This window comes from Syzygium oleosum, unplaced genomic scaffold (assembly GCF_021117445.2).
Source record: "Syzygium oleosum isolate NSW1041296 unplaced genomic scaffold, Sole_v2.1 Sole_v2.07, whole genome shotgun sequence".
NCBI lineage: Eukaryota > Viridiplantae > Streptophyta > Magnoliopsida > Myrtales > Myrtaceae > Syzygium > Syzygium oleosum.
In genome coordinates this window covers 12,918,736-12,937,608 of record NW_026607491.1, presented here as the reverse complement: position 1 = coordinate 12,937,608, position 18,873 = coordinate 12,918,736, and the positions used below count along the sequence as shown (strand labels likewise).

The 18,873-nt window shown below is 41.1% G+C and overlaps 4 protein-coding genes across 12 annotated transcripts; all 4 read right to left on the bottom strand.

The window, feature by feature from the left end:
• Nucleotides 1-1,881: 1,881 nt before the first annotated feature.
• LOC115671057 (N-terminal acetyltransferase A complex catalytic subunit NAA10) lies at nt 1,882-3,996 on the bottom strand. The gene is made up of 2 exons (XM_030592525.2): nt 3,585-3,996; nt 1,882-2,411 (listed from the first exon to the last, which is right to left on the bottom strand). The coding sequence occupies exons 1-2, from the start codon at nt 3,882-3,884 to the stop codon at nt 2,076-2,078; spliced, it is 636 nt and encodes a 211-aa protein (XP_030448385.1). The 5' UTR covers nt 3,885-3,996; the 3' UTR covers nt 1,882-2,075.
• A 967-nt stretch (nt 3,997-4,963) lies between these two features.
• LOC115672032 (protein IQ-DOMAIN 11) lies at nt 4,964-8,245 on the bottom strand. 7 transcript variants are annotated; one of them, XM_030593785.2, is made up of 6 exons: nt 7,879-8,245; nt 7,332-7,586; nt 6,875-7,237; nt 6,305-6,514; nt 5,924-6,055; nt 4,964-5,843 (listed from the first exon to the last, which is right to left on the bottom strand). In XM_030593785.2, the coding sequence occupies exons 2-6, from the start codon at nt 7,404-7,406 to the stop codon at nt 5,280-5,282; spliced, it is 1,344 nt and encodes a 447-aa protein (XP_030449645.1). In that variant the 5' UTR covers nt 7,407-7,586; nt 7,879-8,245; the 3' UTR covers nt 4,964-5,279. The 7 variants fall into 7 exon arrangements, with proteins under 7 accessions (XP_030449645.1, XP_030449677.1, XP_056169496.1 ...); XM_030593817.2 differs by having other exon boundaries at nt 7,332-7,432; nt 7,989-8,245; XM_056313521.1 differs by having other exon boundaries at nt 6,875-7,229; nt 7,321-7,586; nt 7,879-8,242.
• Nucleotides 8,246-9,805: 1,560 nt separating this feature from the next.
• On the bottom strand, nt 9,806-11,156 carry LOC115672219 (protein EARLY RESPONSIVE TO DEHYDRATION 15-like). 3 transcript variants are annotated; one of them, XM_030593997.2, is made up of 3 exons: nt 10,998-11,156; nt 10,540-10,873; nt 9,806-10,151 (listed from the first exon to the last, which is right to left on the bottom strand). In XM_030593997.2, exons 2-3 carry the CDS (start codon nt 10,862-10,864, stop codon nt 9,985-9,987), a joined length of 492 nt encoding a protein of 163 aa, XP_030449857.1. In that variant the 5' UTR covers nt 10,865-10,873; nt 10,998-11,156; the 3' UTR covers nt 9,806-9,984. The 3 variants fall into 3 exon arrangements, with proteins under 3 accessions (XP_030449857.1, XP_056169501.1, XP_056169500.1); XM_056313526.1 differs by having other exon boundaries at nt 10,540-10,927; nt 10,998-11,082; XM_056313525.1 differs by lacking the exon at nt 10,998-11,156 and having other exon boundaries at nt 10,540-10,991.
• A 404-nt stretch (nt 11,157-11,560) lies between these two features.
• On the bottom strand, nt 11,561-17,273 carry LOC115671734 (probable inactive purple acid phosphatase 27). Its single transcript, XM_030593367.2, has 13 exons — nt 16,897-17,273; nt 16,691-16,778; nt 15,305-15,571; nt 14,968-15,076; nt 14,717-14,831; nt 14,081-14,213; nt 13,587-13,774; nt 13,277-13,463; nt 13,121-13,188; nt 12,921-13,008; nt 12,647-12,835; nt 12,095-12,175; nt 11,561-11,788 (listed from the first exon to the last, which is right to left on the bottom strand). The coding sequence occupies exons 1-13, from the start codon at nt 17,235-17,237 to the stop codon at nt 11,735-11,737; spliced, it is 1,908 nt and encodes a 635-aa protein (XP_030449227.1). The 5' UTR covers nt 17,238-17,273; the 3' UTR covers nt 11,561-11,734.
• Nucleotides 17,274-18,873: the final 1,600 nt, after the last annotated feature.

The window sequence follows — 18,873 nt, the reverse complement described above, 5'->3', positions numbered from 1 at the left end:
GTTTTTGTAACACAATGGGTTCTAGCTTCGGGAAGTGGAAGGACATCCTTAATTTACTCTATGAATACTAGACTGAAGCGCGTGGATGACGCTCTCAATTCATGTCAAAACGAAGACTGAGCCTGAGTTCCGAATGCATGTGGCTTGCAGAGGAAGGCGAGGCATACATTGGCGGGTAGCTGGATGAGACGAGCTTCATCCGCCTCATTGTGAAGGCGACATGATATCAAGTCTCTAGCAGCATACGTTGCGGTTAGATGCTCCAGGATAGCTTGTGGAGAACAGTAACACTCCAAGGGGAGTGGATATTGGACTTGGAGCAGCGTCAGGTCGCAGAGGACATGGAAGATTGGGTGTTCGAGATCTGCAATCTCGTTCTCAACTTCTACCATTGAGAAAACCGCCTGCATAAAAGGGGAGTGGTTCGAATGTAAACAGCCATGCAAGTCTTTTCGCAGACCCCATGATGTCTTCCGTGCCCTGCTTCATCTTCACCCCGGTCGAACTTGGAGATAAAGCTCTCTACTGCAAGCGGTCCTGGGGATCTAACAACTCTTCTTCCTGTCACGCAATCGCACTCTTTCTCCCGCAAGGATGTTTTTCAAGCGGTCGAGAAGGCGGGAAAGCCTCTTCGTGAGGTCCTTGATTCTCCTCCGTTGACCCATGGCACTAGCCTTGCTGCTTGAAAAACTAGCTACTGCTCCCACCCGTTGCTCCTCCACCATGTCTTCTGTCTCATAGGTTGCCCTTTCAAGCTCCCCTACATCTACCATGTTGGCAGGTGACATGGACGTGAGCAGTTGGAGTTCTGCAGCAGTATATCGGGCAGCAGGGAGCCTGAATTCAAAGCTCAGCGAGCTCATTCTGGATTCCGGATGCCACCTTTGCTATCACCAGGACACCCAATCCGCGGCTACTACTGCAAGATCATGATATGTGAAGCTTTGCCTCTGGCTCTCTGGGTGACACGTGATCAGAACCAAGGACTCCGAGTTCGTGAGGGATGAACACACTGAGACTGAGATCGAGACCAACACCTCCCTCATTTGCAGCTGCTACCTTTCTTTACTATTTGGTGATGATTTATTATAACAGTATATATCGCTTATTTCTTTTGGAACAATGGTCATGACAATCTATCTAATACTGTGTTAATGTGATCATAAATTTAACAAATAATAGATGATATTTGTTCTTGCTAATATTTTTTAGTTGTTAACAATGATTTCAGGGTAATTAGTGTCAAGTGAATCATTTCATAATTTAGTTATAGCTATATTGTTTACTATGATAAAGCTAGAGTGTTAAAATAAATGCAAGTATGTTACAAATCCTAAATTAAACTTATTGGACCCTCATCTATACTTACAAACTATCAAATAAAGAGATTGAAATCTGAAATCACTACTCCTATTCCTTTCTTTTACTCGGAAAACGACTCCATTTTGGAGAGGAATGGATGACAACTTTCAAAAATATTTATCCAACACTGAATGAGAATCGGAGGAAGATGATGAAGGACCCTTGATTGCTTCTGAAGAACCAAGAGTATCATCGATCTAAGAAAGGATAATTAGATTCCTCCATCATGCGGCAACAATAACATAAGGCACTTTCCTGCTAACATCTTGGCTTGCCTTTCATATTATACTTCGCTGGATTTACTCCGATTACACTCACAAAATCATTTACAACAACTCGAACCAAAAAGAGAGGGGGCGACCCTTTGAGAAGGTGCACTTTTGCCTGTGAATAAAGTCATAGAATCCCATGGTAGCATATAAAACATGTCACCACCATTTATAGAACAGACGAAAACAGGAGGTGTTAAGGCTAAAACATAAGTGGGAAAAAAGAATAGCGTTAAAATGACACAGCTGCTTGCTAAATAATGTACGTAATTTATGTCACACGCTTCAGAGTGATTCACAGACAAACTTGTGAAGAGTTTTCCATTGGACTTTCAAGAGCTGCATTTTCCTTGTTCCTTTTCACAGAGAAAGTACCTGAACTGACAGAAAAATGACATAAAAATAGCCAACAGTGTCTCTGACCTCCCACTTCAATTCTCTTCATCAGCCTGCTTTGTTGGCCTTTGAATCCGGTTTTTGTCCAGCTTCAATTCCCCCGGTTTTAACATCGCCTGAACAACACCCATCCCCATGATGATGGTGATGGTGATGATGGTGATGATGATGACCATGACCATGAGCATGCCCATGCCCATGACGATGGTGATGATGGTACTGCTTTCCCTTGAGCTGCTTCCTCATGTCATATGCATCCTCTCCATCTGCATAGTACTTCGCCTCCACGTCATGTATCTTGTACCCCAGCGTCTCAGTGTACAAATTGAATGCAGCGCGATTGCTTTTACGCACATGCAGAGAAACATACTCAGCCCCATAAACCTGTGGAGATCACTTAAAGGGATAAGCACGACACTTTTTGTACATGCTCTCACATGTTCAAGCATTTTATGGGTAATGATCAGGAGTGAATCCTATAAAGACTACTCACTTACTCGGATTTTTAAGAATGAAAATTTTTGCCACTTGTTAAGGCGACTTCCAACTAAAAGCTAACTGACAATGTTTCAGGGAACAATAACCAGAAATATTTCCACCTGTTAAGCTCAAGATAAGGGATTCACCAGCCCAATACATTGTTCGTCTAGTTACCACACACTCCGAACAAGCAGATAACTACCATCATTCACCGAAAGAAAAGATAACTACCAACATGGAGACAATTCTCTGCAGCATTTAAAAGAGAGACATGCACTCATATGAGCATAGATGATGTGAAATATCACCTAAAATAAAGTTGCTTATGATGTCTTCATTGCTATATTAGCACCACTAGCATTGGTATGTGAATTGCGTATGATATTAAAACTACACCGCAATGTGCATATTAAGATGCTTCACAAAAATATATCACAATAGATTCACATATACAAATATGCATGGACTTTTTCGGTTGTCATATGCTTCAGCAGAAGAAAAATTCATTAACAAATTCATGTACTTGATAGATGCTACCGTGTATATATACATCACATTCGCCACTCCTAACCCAAACAAATTAAACAATCTAATTCAAAAGCTTAATCAAACGAGAACACACGTTCTCCATCCGGATTCACACCTAACCATCAAAAGGGGACACGGAAGAAAGACTACTGCCCCAAAGTTATCCATAGTGAACTCTTAAGAATTTCCAACAATTCTCCTTGTCGACATAATTGAAGAAAAAAGGCTCAATTATCACAGAACGAACAATTCCATGCTATGCAAACAAATGTACCAAATAATCTCGCCAAATTAAGCTCTTCAATCGATTTTCCAGGCCTTAAATGATCTTCCATCAACACCATTCCCTGCTCTCCCAAACTTAACTCAATTCTGACTATAATCTACGGAAGACGAGTATGCTTCAATCAAAGAACCAAACAAGACCGACCCAAATAACAAATCCATCAAAAGCCCAAAACTTTACATCAAAAAACAGCATATCAAGCAAGATTAGAATATCGGCATGTACCCAAAAATAAAAGGGTTACGGAAAGAGAAAAAGGAAACCTGTTCCATGGCGTTCTGAGCAGCATTCATGAGCTTTGTAGCGAGTCCCAGCTTGCGATGAGTTCGGAGAACGGCGAGAGAGGTGATGTGGCCATGGCACTCGTTGGTCTCTTCCTCCATCTTCGCCAGAACGTACCCGACGATCCGGCCATTGTAGTCCTCCGCTACGTAGAGAAGCTGAGGCCAGGAGAGTATGTGGTACAAGTAGTACTTCATCTGGTAGTTCTCGGGCAAGCACATCAGGTTGCAAGCTTGCATGGCCAGCAGATCGTCCACCGTGGCCTTGCGAATGCACACCATGGTCGATCTGGTTCCGCCGGCTTCCAAAGCTTCGTGCGTTTTCTTGAGGGGAGATTGGGGTGCGTAGGGTTTTCTTCTCGCTCTCTTGGGAGAAGAAAAAGAGAGATGGAAAACAAAGAGAGAAAGAGAAAGATTTTTAGGCTTGGGCTTGCTTGGCCCATTATATCCTTTCTTAGCCCTGCAATATATATGGTTTAGTCTAATCTAGGAGTCATCATCATTCATCACTTTTATTTAAGCGAAAAAGCCACTGAAAACTTTAAATTATATCCGTGTTGTGATATATTTACTTTAAAATTTCTATTGTGACATAAAAAATTCCAAAATATACATGATCTGACATATTTATCCTAAACTTTTTATTTTGACACGTTTATCCTCTGTCAATGTTCCATCATATGATTTTTCGATTAAAATAACGTCGTTTTTATTTCACTTAAGCTGCGCGGACGCCATGTTAACATCGTTTGCTTTCGGGCAACCATATAGACATGTTTTTAATGGTATTAAATGACGAAATCTTGACGGAGAGTAAATATGTCATATAGGTACAAATTTGAATTTTTTGGTGTCACAGAAAAAAGGTTAATGATAAATGTGTCACAGTAAATATACTTTGTGATTTTTTGTGGTTTTTCCCTTTATTTTATTACAGAAATCTCCTCTTGACTGGCATAAACCTTTTTTCTTTTTTTTTGGAAGAAAAAATGTTGAACCAAGCAGTCCATTTGAACTGAACCAAAACCAAATCAAAGCTCTTTTTTAAGTTTTACTTCGTTTTTGTGTCTCTTGCCTTCGTTTATGTTTGCCCAATCATGATAGCACCATGTGAGTGCACTGGGAGGTATAGTGCAGGGTATTTACTTCTTGTCCTTTATTATATATTCGATTTGGGAAAATTTTCACTTCATAAAGGAAAAAGAGTGAACTTTTATAATGTCATGCTTTTTTTTATTATTTTGAATGAAAAATGGGTGTGAAAAGAGTACTGTGGAGGTCCTGTAAAAGAGAGTGAAGGACAAAATGTCGGTCCAACTTGCAATTACATATGACTTCTACCACATCTCCAGCCCTTGATATTGGTGAAGCTCATGCTAATTCCACTTACGATCTGAGGATTTAGATGCATAGTTAGAAGGCCTTACTTAACCTGGGAAAAGAATCTGAAGGTAACTAGTTCACAATTTCTAATAACCCCATGTCATGACATTGAATTGGAAGACATTCTCGTATGGCCTAAAAGTGGTAGATACCATGATACTTTCACTCTCATTTTCGTCTGTTTGTTACATTGAAGCTCCTACACCTGTTTCCTAGTTCCATTGTCTTGATCTTGAGCACTGAATTGATCCGAACATAGCAGTCCTATTATAAAAACACCGTTTCAGTACACTCTTAATCGATGCTAAGCTCCCTTGCGATGTTTCTGCTTGGTTTCACACTAGCGGGAATGCCCTTCAAGCTTGGAGATTTCTGCTGGTAACCATTTGGCTTGCCCCTTCTGTAGAAGCTAGGCACTTCACTTGCGATTGAAGATACAAGAGAGAGCTTATTCTTGTATGGGGAATAGCTATCGGAGTAAGCATCGAAAGCCCCGGGCCTCAGTTTGGGCGAGCTCAGTGATCTCGCTTTTGCCTTGGCCGACTCGGTTGTGGCCATGTAAGTCGGTATGGCAGGCGAACTTTGGAAGTTGTCATCTCCCATCGAGCACTGCTTTTTATGGCGAGGGTACCTTCTTGGAGCAGATTGAGGGGAGTCCAGTGGCTCGAACTGTTGTTTTCTCGGACTATTTTTAGGCTTAAATTGTCTTTTATCCTCATCCTTTGATTTTGGATGAGAAGTCAGAACAGGGTCTAGATCTTCAAATTCTTTGCTTTTAGCAAGTTGCGTGTCCACCCATTGCTCCAACCAATACCTCCACCTTCCGCTTGGTTTTCTATGTTCTGACTCTGCTGACTTCTGCATAATTTTTCCCTCTATTGAGAAATCAACTGAAGTGATAGGCTCAAAAAGGAGTATTAAGCACAGGTTATTCTTACACGATGGTTGAATGAGTATCCCTTTATGCGCTCTCTCTTCAATGCAGCCTCTTTCTTGCTTGAGAACAATGCCTCTGCATCTTTTTTAGACAATAAGCTGTCATCCCACCTTCTTTGGCTGTTTTTATCGACCTAAAGATTTTGAAACAAATTCACCAATATCTTTTTTTACCTTCAGATCAAGAGTAGAGTAGAATAGAAATATGCTGAACCACCTTAAAATGATCAGATTGAAAAAACTAAAAACCTAAAATGTCACAGCCTTTTCAAGTATAATGAAAGAATGTTTATATTCTCGAGGACGACTTGGTCATCCGAAGGAGCAGGGATAAGGAAAAACAGGGGGAGAGAAAGACCTGCCATATTTAAAAATACCATTACCTTGTACCTGATGTGTTTGATCTGACAATTCTCGTCGCAATGCAAATTCCTCTGAACGTTGTGTGATCTGGTTGCGCAGACCTGTGAATTTATATCCACAATGGATTGCAAGCGCTTAAGAGTGGTCATTGCTTGGCGTCTGACAGCCCGGCCTCGAATTATTGCTTGAAGCCTCACTATTCCCCTCAATGCCCTCAGAGCTTTCCTTGCCTGCAGATCTCTCCCCCAAGATATTATTAATCAAAGGCTATTCGGCTATTCATTCTGTTGATTAGGGAAAGAGAATGATCAAATCTGAAAATTAGGTAATCATTCCCATAATCCTTCCACATTGTTCTCTTCAAAATCATGGTTTAACTTGCCTAATGCCGCCGGCAAGTGTTACAGCCCAATCGATTACATAAGACGGGGAACAGATTTTTCCCTAGCTATTAGCATCAGATCCTTCTACATAGGCATGAAAATGAGTCTTCACACCCGCAGTTACAATGTAAATACCCTGACGTGCAACATTTTCTTAGATAAAAGCACAGGTAAGTCAATGAGATTGGCTGGATAGAGTAAACTCACAAGAAATCCCCGAAAGGCGGCTTGAATTCTAATAGCAGCCAATTCTTGGCCTTTCCTTTCATTTTGACGTGTGATGTGGGTTGTGTCCTGGTGTATTATAGCAATATAAGGTTCATCCACTTCTTTTTTGCATTGATGAGACGAAGGATGAGGGTTGCTTGTGAGCTTAGCAACCTCGGCAGCCACCTGAGCAGCCGCAGCAGCAGCTTCAGCAGCAGCTGCCGCGGCAAGAGCCACACTAAGGGCGTGCTTGCTGTGCACTTGTTCCTCCGCATCATCAACTGTCCTTGGGGGTGGTGGTGCTGCAATTGGCGGTAACGTTTTAACTTGAAGCTTCTCAAACACCCATTTCCTTCTTTCCTTCTGATCAAACACATTGATGTCAGAGCCACAAACTTAACAAGAAAAACTTGGAGGTTTCGCTAACACAATAATACAAAATTCACATGTTCATAACCTTCTCTGGCTTTGTTTGCTTCTCTAGCCTAAAGAATCTCTTCACTAGGGTGAACCAGCTCCTCTTTTTCGCCATTGAAGGGCTTCACATGTGAATGTGACCTGGAATGGTGCTATTGGAATGAGAGCGTGCTACTTGGTGATAGCATCAGAGATATGGCAGCACAACAAGCAAACTCAGAAGCAAGCAAGCATTGACGCTGGAGAGCAAGTGATTCATATGAAAGCTGGTAGCTAGTGGCCCAATGAGGAAAATCTGTCAGAATAAAAACTCAGAATGATATTTCTTGTACGAAGGTTCTACACGAGGACCCAAATTGAGGAGGCATAATGCTAAACTGCGCGGAAACCTATGTAGATTGGGAGTACTAACTGGTTTAACTGCTCACTAGGCTCGCCTTTTCTTGCAAAACTAGCAAAATCAATACAAAGTTCGCCACATGGAAAAGCCTTTTCCATTGGGATCTCGGACCAAAATTTCACAAGTACGAGAAAAAATTGCCTTAAATTCAGATCAAGATCAACCCTTTCTTATTTTTATCACATACCCAAAACGGTGATGACTGTGGAGTGTGGATGAATCGCAGACCAGATTTCTTCTCGAGACAATGGAATCACAAATCCCAAAGAGTGAATTTAACTAATGCTTTAAACTCACCAGTTGGGTATGTATGTCCTATAATATATCGATATTCTTCAATAGTATGATTCGCCTTTTTCACGATGAGTTGCATCTGTTGGGCAAGTGGGCCTTGAACAAAGCACTGTGTGGGGAAGGAGAGAAGCCATTTTTGCACTCAGGGAGAGAGAGAGAGAGAGAGAGAGAGCAAAGCTCTGTGAGTGCATTGAATTATTATTATTATTGTGAGAGAGAAGTCTTTTGGAGTTTGATGGGGCCCTGTATGCAGTCTATTATACTGTCAAAGGCATGTTCAAGTGTTTCGTTTTGGGAAGAATATAAACAAGGCTGACACTGCACTCATTCAGCTTTATTTTTCTTTTGTTCTGACCAAGAGCATCATCAATGCATGCAGAAGTGTCCCATCACGTATGATGAGGTTTTGTTTTACCCCTCATTCTTTTGCATACCCCAGCTAAATATCAGGGTGTCCTTGCCTGGGTCTTAAACAAGCGGCGTCCCATCCCAGATGCAATTGCTCTACACATGGCCAGCAAATTTAGAGAAAATGGTAGACAGTATAAACTAAGTTGGAGACCCCATTTTGCACACTTCCGAAGTTTCTTTCCTTCTTCTTCTGGACATTGTTGCCCCCTCTTGGAGACCAAATAGAATCGCACCTTGATCTGAAGTCATTGGTATCACTTGCTTTAATCACGGGGTGTGTGCGTGAACTGAATCAATGACTACAGCGGTGGGTTTCGCACAAATTCCAATTGACCGGATTAGATGTAATCATTATCGCACCCCAAAAAATTTAAACAATTGCAGAAACCTAATACACATGTGTGAAAGAGAGAGAGAGAACTATTATTGGGAGAGATGTGGGGCAGGTTGAATGTGCAAGGGACAGGAGAATGAAAAGAAGAAGACAAAGCAAACATGGGTTATGCAAGAGAGGAATACAGCTGGTGGATGGCCCCTCCAAAACCAAACAAGTCATGATACGTTCTCATCTTTGGCAAAGAAACAAAGAGAATTCCATCCCTTTGCTTTTTTCAGAAGCCCTAAGGGGAGTCCCTTTCGGGGTTACAATCATACAGTGACAGTTGGAGATCCTTCACAGTGTGATTGTTGCAACTTTAGTGTGATCAAGGAAGGCTCTCACATTGAGTCGTCTTTGGATGCCTGCACCTTTCTTGGTAGTTTCCACTTTTTCCAGTGACAATTCATGTTCCTCACTGCTACTGACAATATTGCTACTGTTTTTTTCGGTCTTCGAACAAAAAGAAGTAGAGCCGGCTTGTGTAACAATCGAGAAAGTCCTACGTCTTGTATTCAGTTCATGGGATAATATGCAAATTGCATATACTAATGGCTGCATTCGCATGCAGCTCTTTTAGTTCTTAGGCCAATGAAATGCATTAGATGATATAAGAAAAGGAATCTTGTCAGACATACATTAGACCAAAGAGAGCTATGTAATATACGCAGTGAGCAAGTAGACCTGAAATTTCTACTCTCCAAGCTTACCATTCATCATGTAATTGTAATAGATGGTCAAGTTGTTAAAATTCAGTTTGATAGAAATGTCACTTGCATCTTAACCATTCCTTTATTTGAGTAATTATCATCTCAATATGAAGGTATCGATGTACTCTTTGCCTCACCTAATCCAACAATCGCTTTCTTTCTTTAACTTACAGTTTCCACCATACTGCATTTGGTTTGTCACAAAAGTAGAGGCCCTTTTACATATACCTCAGCATCTCAATATTCATTTCACTGATGCTGGGGAGTTTTTCCAAATTTATGTGCGATCTGTAGTACCCCATAAATTCACATACTCTTCATAATACTCCAAAGACCAATGTTTTCATTGATTATTCCATTTGTACACCCCGAGAAAGCCTTGATAAAACTACAAAAACCAAAAGCATAACAGGAATCAGAAGCTACAAGCATTTGAAACCTCGTTATGTACCAAAGACTAAAGACCAAACGGAGTTCACTGCTTCACTCGATCATAACTCATTCAGCGAGGCTGATGAATGCGTCGAGGAGCGCACTTAACACTCACATTCTGAACTGACTTCTTGCAGAACTTTGGAGACCCCATTACTGGCGATTTGGGCGCTCTGTCCTTGGGTGGCTTTGGTATGCTCAGGTTCTTCAACAGAGCTTTGGCATCCATTTTCGCACCTGTTACCCAAAAAAAAGAAAAAGAAAGATCGAGAAACCAGTTTCAGAATTCAGAAATCCTTTACTCCAACAACAGTTTCCAGAACTATTGCAAAAAGGCTTCACTAAAAAAAAACAATCAAGGAAAAATCTCATCTTTCATCAAACATTGAAAAGCAACAGAGATACAACTACAGATTTATACAAGTAGCAGCACACTAGCAAGACCCAATATGTAACGTGTCAAAATCATCATCATCTTCTTTTTTTTTTTTTTTTTGGTAAGGATCTTCTTCTTCTTCTTTTTTGTCTCTATTTCCTCTTCAAATTCATATCTTGCACAAAATCACAACTTTGATTCGACGATTTCGCTTCACCAACTTATCCATACACCACAGAGGATCGTTACCACGGAGCAGTTTCCTCTCTTCTTCACCAACACCCATCGGATCTGATCCTCCATTCTCCCTCTTATCAACACCATCCAGCTCACCCACGAACATGATCTCCAGAATCATATCATCCTCCTCATCATAACCAAAGGCATCGTCGCAATCATCCGCTCCGAAATCGTCGTCCCCACGCTGGCTCAGCCAGTAATCGCGATACCAAGACGACGCCTTCACGAGCTCCCACCACGCGGGCGAGAAATCCTCCACCTGCCGATACGACATCGGGATGAACGGCTCCGCCTTCGGGTTCAGGCTCGATCTCGCCCCGGACACCAACGCCATCTCCTTGCTCTGCACCGTACCGAACGAAGCAAGCAAGCAAACCGACCAAGAAACCATCAAAAGCTGCGAAATTTGACGCAGTTGTGGAGATCCGTGAAGACTCAACAAGGAAACATCAGTGCTTTTTGCTCACCTCGATCGGGTTTGGATCGTCGAACGCTGATCTAGATTACCAAAGCCAAACAAGTCAAATGGTGACGACTGTTCAAGAGAGAGAATGGATAAGGAGGGAGAGAGAGAGAGGGAAGAAATCCGAGCCTCCTTGGTTCGGGGGTGCCGAACCAGAGGTATGGAGTGATGTGTCGCGACTTGACGATTTTCAAATCGACGGTGGAGCGTGGTTGGGTATGGATCGGACGGCTGCTTTTCGGATGAGACGGGAAGAGATATTTTGGTCAATTAGTCAACGACATTAATCCAGAAGATCATGCTTTGCTGATCATATTCATGACCAAAGGTCGGTCCAGTGCCATTACTCATTATTGATAATGACTTAAATAATTCAAAGATTTTCAAGATTACTGAGCAATTTCCTGAATTTTCATTACATTGCATCGCGTTCATGACGAGATTATCAAAAATTCGTGAATTGAAATCATAGATTATGAAACCTTTTATGAATTTGTGGTTCTAAACTTGCTTGGAAGGAGAGATCACTTTTGTATCGGACACATCTTGTTAGGTTGCTTACAGAAGTACTGAAATCAAGAATCTGTGTTATTAAGAGCATTCGATCAAGCCAGACAATCAAGAAGCACAGGTTATCTATACTGTTTGTCTGTGTAAAGAACAATGTAGAAGCACACGACTGTGCAGCTATGGCCGCTAATTGTTGTCTGTAATACCTTCCCGCTCACTTAAAAAGTCGGGTTATCGGGTGATGCGGAAGGTGTCTTGGACCTTCCTTGTGTCGGCATTCACATACTGCAAGCAACATGTAGATCGAAGTTAAACGAGCACGGAACACATGATCACCATGAATGCAGTAACATGTAGCTGCTCAATGTTCAAAACTCTACTCGCAGTGCAGGACATCAGAAGCTGGACATAGTTTCTGATTTTCACAGCATCACAAGAGGCCAGAACAGGTTATCAATAAATGGAGTCATCTATCGTAACAGATGGAATTAGCACTCATAAAGCCGAAAGGAACGATGATCATGGGAAGGGCGACGGAAAATTCGAGAGTGCTATGCAGTATGCAACATTCGAAAGCGGGTTACTGCTAACCTCTAACCGTAGCTCTTCTGGAGTCGCATGTCCTCTGAAATAGCCGAATTCAGAAATCCTTATCAAACTCCAGTCACTTGGCTGCAAAAAAATATCAATGGGGCTTCACTTGTACAGATCATATTCATGGAGCAACAAAATGGCTAATCCCCATGTAATCGTATAGATTTGAGTTGAATGATATGAGCAGCAGAACCAGCATAGAAAGTTTAATTTCTTAAGAGCAAGTGAAAGAATCTCTGGAATGTAGATATTTCAAGGCCCATGAATGATCAGAAAGCTGTTGTTAAGATGGCATTGTTTAGCTAAGCAGCATTCAACCAATGTAAATGCAGATATTTCAAGGCCCATAAATCAGAAAGCTGTTGTTAAGATGACATTGTTTAGCAAAGCAGCATTCAACCAATGTAAATGCAGTAAATGGAATCGCGATTAAGCACTGACGAATACAAGCACAGATTCTCGGAAAATGCCAAAAGATTGTGCATATTTAGACAAAAAACTATATTGGTTTACTATCTACAATGGGCATGAGGGAGGACAGACTCTAACCTTATCTTCGAATTTATCCAGAGTGAACCCGGCCATACCAATAACCACTTGCATGGGAGCGCTATAATTGCTGTGATCATAAGTATCGACCCCGTTTTGATCTTTCTTTGGCATAGCTTTACACTGATTTTGGTAAACCGAGCATGTTCTTTCATAGTTATGAACGTGGCCGACGAGAACTATATCAACCTGTGAAACAAATGCTCGATGAGTGCACTTTCTCAGATCAACGAATTGTTTAACGTGAAAACCGAATCAAGAAGTGGAAGGTTGCCTTGTTATCCAACAGCAATGGTTCTACAGCATCAAGAAACCTTTGGTCAGCACCTAATCCGGTACCAGAAGTGTACAGGGGCCTGTGACTGCAAGAGGCAACTGTTACACTTGATCTCTGTAGTCTTGAGATTTTTCAGTCTGAAAGTATGCAAAATCAAGTAGAAAAACACATGATCACCGAGAAGCAAATGTACTTACCCCATGAAAACTAACCAAGGAGTTTTAGATCGGTTGACTGAAGCCATGTCCCCTTTCATCCATTGATACTGACAACATGACATTCCCATCACATAAAATGACAGCTCATCGACATGCAAATGTGTTTACAAAAGGGTTCAGCTTGATCGCCCTTACCTGCTCTGAATTCTCGGACCAGTCGTGTTCGGTTGAAATCACGGTAAAATGAACACTGGCTTGTTCTATGGAATACCATGGCTTGTCCTTCGCTGGGGTTGGCATTGGGAAGTATGTCTCATAAGCAATGCCGCATTCCCCCCCGGAGTCCGGAGTTATATACACGGATCCCGAGTCCACATAATCTCTTCACGTAAAAGAAAATTAGAAATCATCATCAAGTCATGCTGCTAAGTATATGTTGGTTCAGCTGTTTACTGAGTCTTCTATAATGTGCAGCAAGAGAAACATATCGACCTGATTTAGTTACCTTTCATGGTTCCCAATTGCAGTCATGTAGGAAACTCGGGAAGCGAAAGGGCTGATGAGGTGGAGGAAGAAATCCCACTCCACTAAGAAGCCGGTGGCGTAGCTTATGTCACCAATATGAAAGATGGCATCCACATTGCCCGAGCCTACATCATCCAACACTGCCTTTGCCACCGACACTGATCCTGGCTATAGAGTCATATAAAGTCGCATTTTATGATACTTTCATAATCAGAAGTTTTAATTCTTACAAACAGCTTAGTCTCTGCCACTTCAGTTAATTCAGATGAATGAGGCGTGCTAATAATGTTTCAGGGAGAACCGGTTTTCAAGATGATACTCCACTCAAATCATGGTATATTTTGTCCCTTCTATCAGCTTTTCTTAAAAATTTGAAGGATACACCTTCCTCTTAGTGTATATCCAGTATGGATAGCATCTTTTCAGCTTTGCTTTCAGAAATGTGATTTTTCATTCTATGGAATGCATGTTTACCTGAATGTAGTGCTCGACTGAATCATCCAGAGGGGCTTTTCCCATATCCCCAAATGCAAGAAATTTGAGTTCATTTGATCCTCCTGCCGGGGGTGTCCTGAACTGAACTTGTTCACTCCAACCAGCTGAATCACTAGATGTCATAAAAGCATTACCAAAATAAATCCAATGTGCCAGCAAATGGTATGAATGCTTCTCATCAATTCAATTTCCAATCATCTAATTGATGCTGGAGAAAAATAGATCACTCCATCTACTTCCACTTGCAGAAACTCATTTGCAGTGTCAGCAATGTTACTCAATCTCAAGATAACAAGATACTCCTTTTTATTGAAAGCCCCAAACCCGATCCTCTCTCAATCAGACATGCAGCTATAGTACATCTTTAAGGACTAAAGCATATAGAAATATTTGCTGGTGCTCCGTCATCTGCCTAATGTTGTGAATTCATAGACAATTGTTATAAGGAACAAGTCCATTGCATGTCAATTCATTCACATTCACTGCAGATTCAATGACCCTGCATCAAGTAGACGTGCCACAGATATTGATTGCACTATGCTCAGCAAGAATAACTCAAGCTGATTTGAAACCGATCAGTCTCATGAACAACATGTTTCAGTCAGAATATTCTACCTTCCGTATTTGTGAGAATAAGAGGTAGAAGGCTGCAGTCCCGTCATCACGGCTGAATGAATGTAGCCGGGGTCATGCCAACCGAAGTCTTTGGCAGGACTAGGTAGCACCTTACCTGTCGAAAAATAGACCAACAAAACTAAATTCAGTGAAGAATGAGTCTTTACGAGGCATTGCGATTGTTTTGCGTGTGACAAGGAAGTCCTAGTGCATTTACACATTTTTCAAGGAAAGGTTTAAGGTTAACTCACTGCACATATCATCTTGGGAGAATGTACTAACTTCGGAAGTTTGTGATTTCCCATCTCCATATTGCACCTCTTGGGGCTCCTTGTCTCCACTAACCCATGTAATCCTCATCTGCATATTAAAGCATGTATGATTACCATTCGCAGTCTGCATTGCTTTCGAGTGTTTTATGCAAAGAGTTATTCCACGCTCAGGTGCAGTGTGTCAAGCAGTCATGGTACCGCGACTTCATGGGCTAATGATATAATTGACATTTTTCTTGACATCCATAGAGCCAAATGTTGGTGACACGACCCACACCAGCTCGACACACCAGTTGGTAGCCAATTGAGTGCTTACCGAGGTCCCGGTCGAGTCAATGCTGGAGAGATGGCCATAGAGCGGTTGGTTCGGGTTTGCAAAAGTCAAAGAGTTCGATCTATTTAACATGCATGGTGTGACAAACCCCCCGGTGAACAGCACAAACTCAATATCGGTTCTGATGTTTACGACGTGAAACGTCAAGGTGGCGCCACATGTGGCCACGGCACATTCACCGTCCTTGTACTCCTTGCACTCCTTCTTCTTGCAGCTCAGATAGTCCGGATCCTTGCTCACGTATTGTGCCTGAAAATGATGCATATAAGCATGCACCAAAGAGTTGAAGTGGAAACATTTCTCCTACTCTCAAACTAATTGGACAACTAATGGTAGGTATACTAGAAGATAAACGGAATTTGGCACATGGCAACTACATAAAGAAAAAGAGGTAGGTAAAATACCAATGGTTGCGATAAATGAAATTCTAAAGCATTTTGATAAGAATGGCTTGCTTAAATATTCAATATAATCGGGCTACATGCATCATTTTACATGTATAAAAAATACAAAAGAATTTGTAAACCTTTCTTGATATCTAGCATTACACAAATAAAAGTTACATATGGAATGTCGCCATTTGACTAATAAATGAAGGACGGTTCTATAAGTCAGTTTCTTATATGTTAAACGAAAACAACAAGGACAAAAGAATCGACAAAGAAAGAACATTGCAAATTATTTGAACCGGGACCAAAATCGACTTTTATTGATTGAACCTTTAGCAGATTATAGAACAACAGATTCTTTTGATTCCCTTTTGAACCCTAAAAAGAGACACTTTGACAAAAAAAGAGGAAGAAAAGAAATAGAAAAATAAAACGGACTCCTATCCTATTTTCTCCTCTTCTTTCGGTGGATGAAGACTTGACGAGGAATATTTCAAACCTTAAAAGCAGCTGCAACCGTTAAAGCTTGAGGTTGGATTGGTATATATACAAATTATAAAGTTGATTTTATTAATTTAGGCGATTCGCACTTAATGAAAATGCACCGCCCATCGGAATATTTCGAAAAGTGATATGCATTCCACATATTTTCCGCATTTTAATCGATTCCGTCTACGGCCACAACACAGTCATCGACATGTCCCTAAGCAAATGAAATTTTCGACATTCTGACGTGAACGCAATGGGACTCCATGACGTGACTTCGTTGGTCGATCATGAGGACTGAACCAAGTCTTGGCAAAAGGAGTTAGGCATGTGCCATGTGATTTCTTTTTCAGTTGCTTCTTCTATTCGGCCCCTGTTGATTCCACTATTTTCTCTAGAGCTCCTCGCTATTTTATGTTTCTATTACTATCATTCATCAAGAAGAAGGTAGATAAGTCATCAACGAAGCATGATTCAATGGTAGATAAATAACCTTGACAGGATAATGGCATAGAAGAGGAAGATCCTTAAGATCACCAGTCTGTACATACAGAGCCTTATTCAGTGGACAATCCGAGACCCTGCAACACAAAAGAAAACACAAGGACAAGATGGAGCTTGAATGAGTAACGATATGTTTCAAAACAAAAGGTTAAAAGTTTTGAGGACGAAAGAACTAGACATCAGGATGATCCGTACTTGGCACCCGATGGAGAAATCATGGCGACCCAGTCGGAATCCGATGGAACCAGGACCCCAGTTACATTAACCGTAAGGTACTCTTCATTCCCGATGGTGGCGTTGCCACTGACATTGATTTGGAGAAACGGGTTTGGGTCGGGACACTCGAGGATTCGCCTTCTGTTCAGCAACCGGAACTCGGATATGGCGGTGTAGTTGAGATGCTCGAGCATGGAGTCGACCACCAATGGGTGCAAGTTTGATGGTGACAAAGGAGACGACAAAGAAGAAGAAATTGAAGCAAAAAGTATGATGGTAATGGATAAGATGGCGACTTGTGTTGGAATGTGGAGTTCCATATTGGAGAAGCAAAATGCTTTGGATGGATGAAAACGAAGGCCTTCTTTGTATACTAACAAGAAAGAGAGGTATGATTTAGTCGAGAGAGAGAGAGGGGGGGGAATGTGTTTGGAGGATAGAGGTGTAAGTTGAATGTTTAGGATCCAATACTTATGGAAGTATATCCGGTATATATGGTTTCTATAGAGGAGGAGGATGCTATTTACCTTAAATAACCAAAAAAAGTGAAGAGGATACCATGTTTCTTGACGTTAACATATGCAGAGTTGCTGATAGTTCATCACATGCTCGACAATGCATTAATTAGTCCAGAGCTGAGATTTGTTAATTCTATCCAATGTGAATTGGATCAGCTTTCAATAGCTGGAACTATCGAATGGGTGGATCGGATTTGAGTCAAGTCGAAAATGGTCTAACCCATATTGACCCATTTAACTCGTTTTGACCCATTCCCATTCAACACAATTCTAGCGACTCATACTCAATTCAATCCATATCCGACCCATACCCAACCCAACTAATATCACTATATTAAATTCAATTTAGAAAACTTGTTTCTTATAAAATTTTAAAAATATATATTGCTAAAACATGTGGACAATTTTTATAATTTTTTAAAAAATTCTGATTTTTTAAAATAATTTTATATTCCTTTTCTTTTTCTTTCTTTTTTTCTTCTACATCTAGCGAATTACAGCCGATCGGCGACAACCAAAGATCGGCCGGCAATTGGCAACAACTGTCGATCGGTGACCGATGACCGGTGACCAATGGTTGACAACTGGCCAGCAACAATGGACGATCGACGGCCGATGGTGACCAAAGACCGGCAAGCGATGACCAGTGATCGACAGCCAGCGACCCTTGCTGGATTTCCTAGAAAAAAAAAAGGAAAAGAAAGAAAAAATCAAAAAATTAAAAGAATTAAAAAAATGACATGTATATCTATGACCCATTTAAAACCCATTTATGACCTATTAAGTTGTTAACTAACCCATTTATGACCCACTTAAACTTTGTTTTCAAAATTTAAGCCAACCCATTTATAACCCACTGTCGCGCCGCGCTTTTGGTACGCTAAGGAGGTACTTCCATTCGTCACGAATGGGAAAACTGTTCCCGAATGAGCTACTAGAGTCCGATATGGATATTTCGCTCAAACGTCCCACAGACATCCCATTACTAGACAAACGGGGCCCTCTCCCAGACCATACCTCACGTGATAGCAGCTTGTGATTTTTATCTTTCTATTTAATCTATGTTTTTGATTTGGAGTCGCTACTAGTCATTATTGGTAGTTGACTAGAAACCTAATCGAGGTACGGGAGAAATACCACGATTCTACGAACTAGAAATTCTGAATACGGGGACTTGGTTACGCTAATGATCCAGAATCGAGATCTCTAACGCCCTTTCAGTACCTAAAACGATATGATGTGTCTAACGTGCCGCACGAGTTTTCGAGGTCTATCCACTAATACTAACCATTCTAAACATGAGAACTCAATCAATCAATATAATCAACATAATCAATTGCAATCAAAGAAAACAATCCTAATTTGAGTTTCTACAAATAAATCAATTCAAAACACTCAAACCCTAGTAAAACACTAAAGGCTTGTTCATTAAGTGATG

Bases quoted from the DNA above. Each gene is read 5' to 3' on its own strand.
- LOC115671057 (XM_030592525.2), bottom strand. From the start codon at position 3,884: ATGGTGTGCATTCGCAAGGCCACGGTGGACGATCTGCTGGCCATGCAA. The intron at 2,412-3,584 runs GTTTCCTTTTTC...TGATCTCCACAG, and splicing joins CTCAGAACGCCATGGAACAG to GTTTATGGGGCTGAGTATGT.
- LOC115672032 (XM_056313521.1), bottom strand. From the start codon at position 7,406: ATGGCGAAAAAGAGGAGCTGGTTCACCCTAGTGAAGAGATTCTTTAGG. The intron at 6,056-6,304 runs GTAATGGTATTT...CAAAATCTTTAG, and splicing joins TCAAACACATCAGGTACAAG to GTCGATAAAAACAGCCAAAG. The intron at 5,844-5,923 runs GTAAGAATAACC...AAAATTATGCAG, and splicing joins GATACTCATTCAACCATCGT to AAGTCAGCAGAGTCAGAACA.
- LOC115672219 (XM_056313526.1), bottom strand. From the start codon at position 10,921: ATGGTTTCTTGGTCGGTTTGCTTGCTTGCTTCGTTCGGTACGGTGCAG. The intron at 10,152-10,539 runs GTAACGATCCTC...TTTGGGTAACAG, and splicing joins AGAGAGGAAACTGCTCCGTG to GTGCGAAAATGGATGCCAAA.
- LOC115671734 (XM_030593367.2), bottom strand. From the start codon at position 17,237: ATGGAACTCCACATTCCAACACAAGTCGCCATCTTATCCATTACCATC. The intron at 15,077-15,304 runs GTAAGCACTCAA...TTTAATATGCAG, and splicing joins TTGACTCGACCGGGACCTCG to ATGAGGATTACATGGGTTAG. The intron at 14,832-14,967 runs GTGAGTTAACCT...ATTTTTCGACAG, and splicing joins CTCCCAAGATGATATGTGCA to GTAAGGTGCTACCTAGTCCT.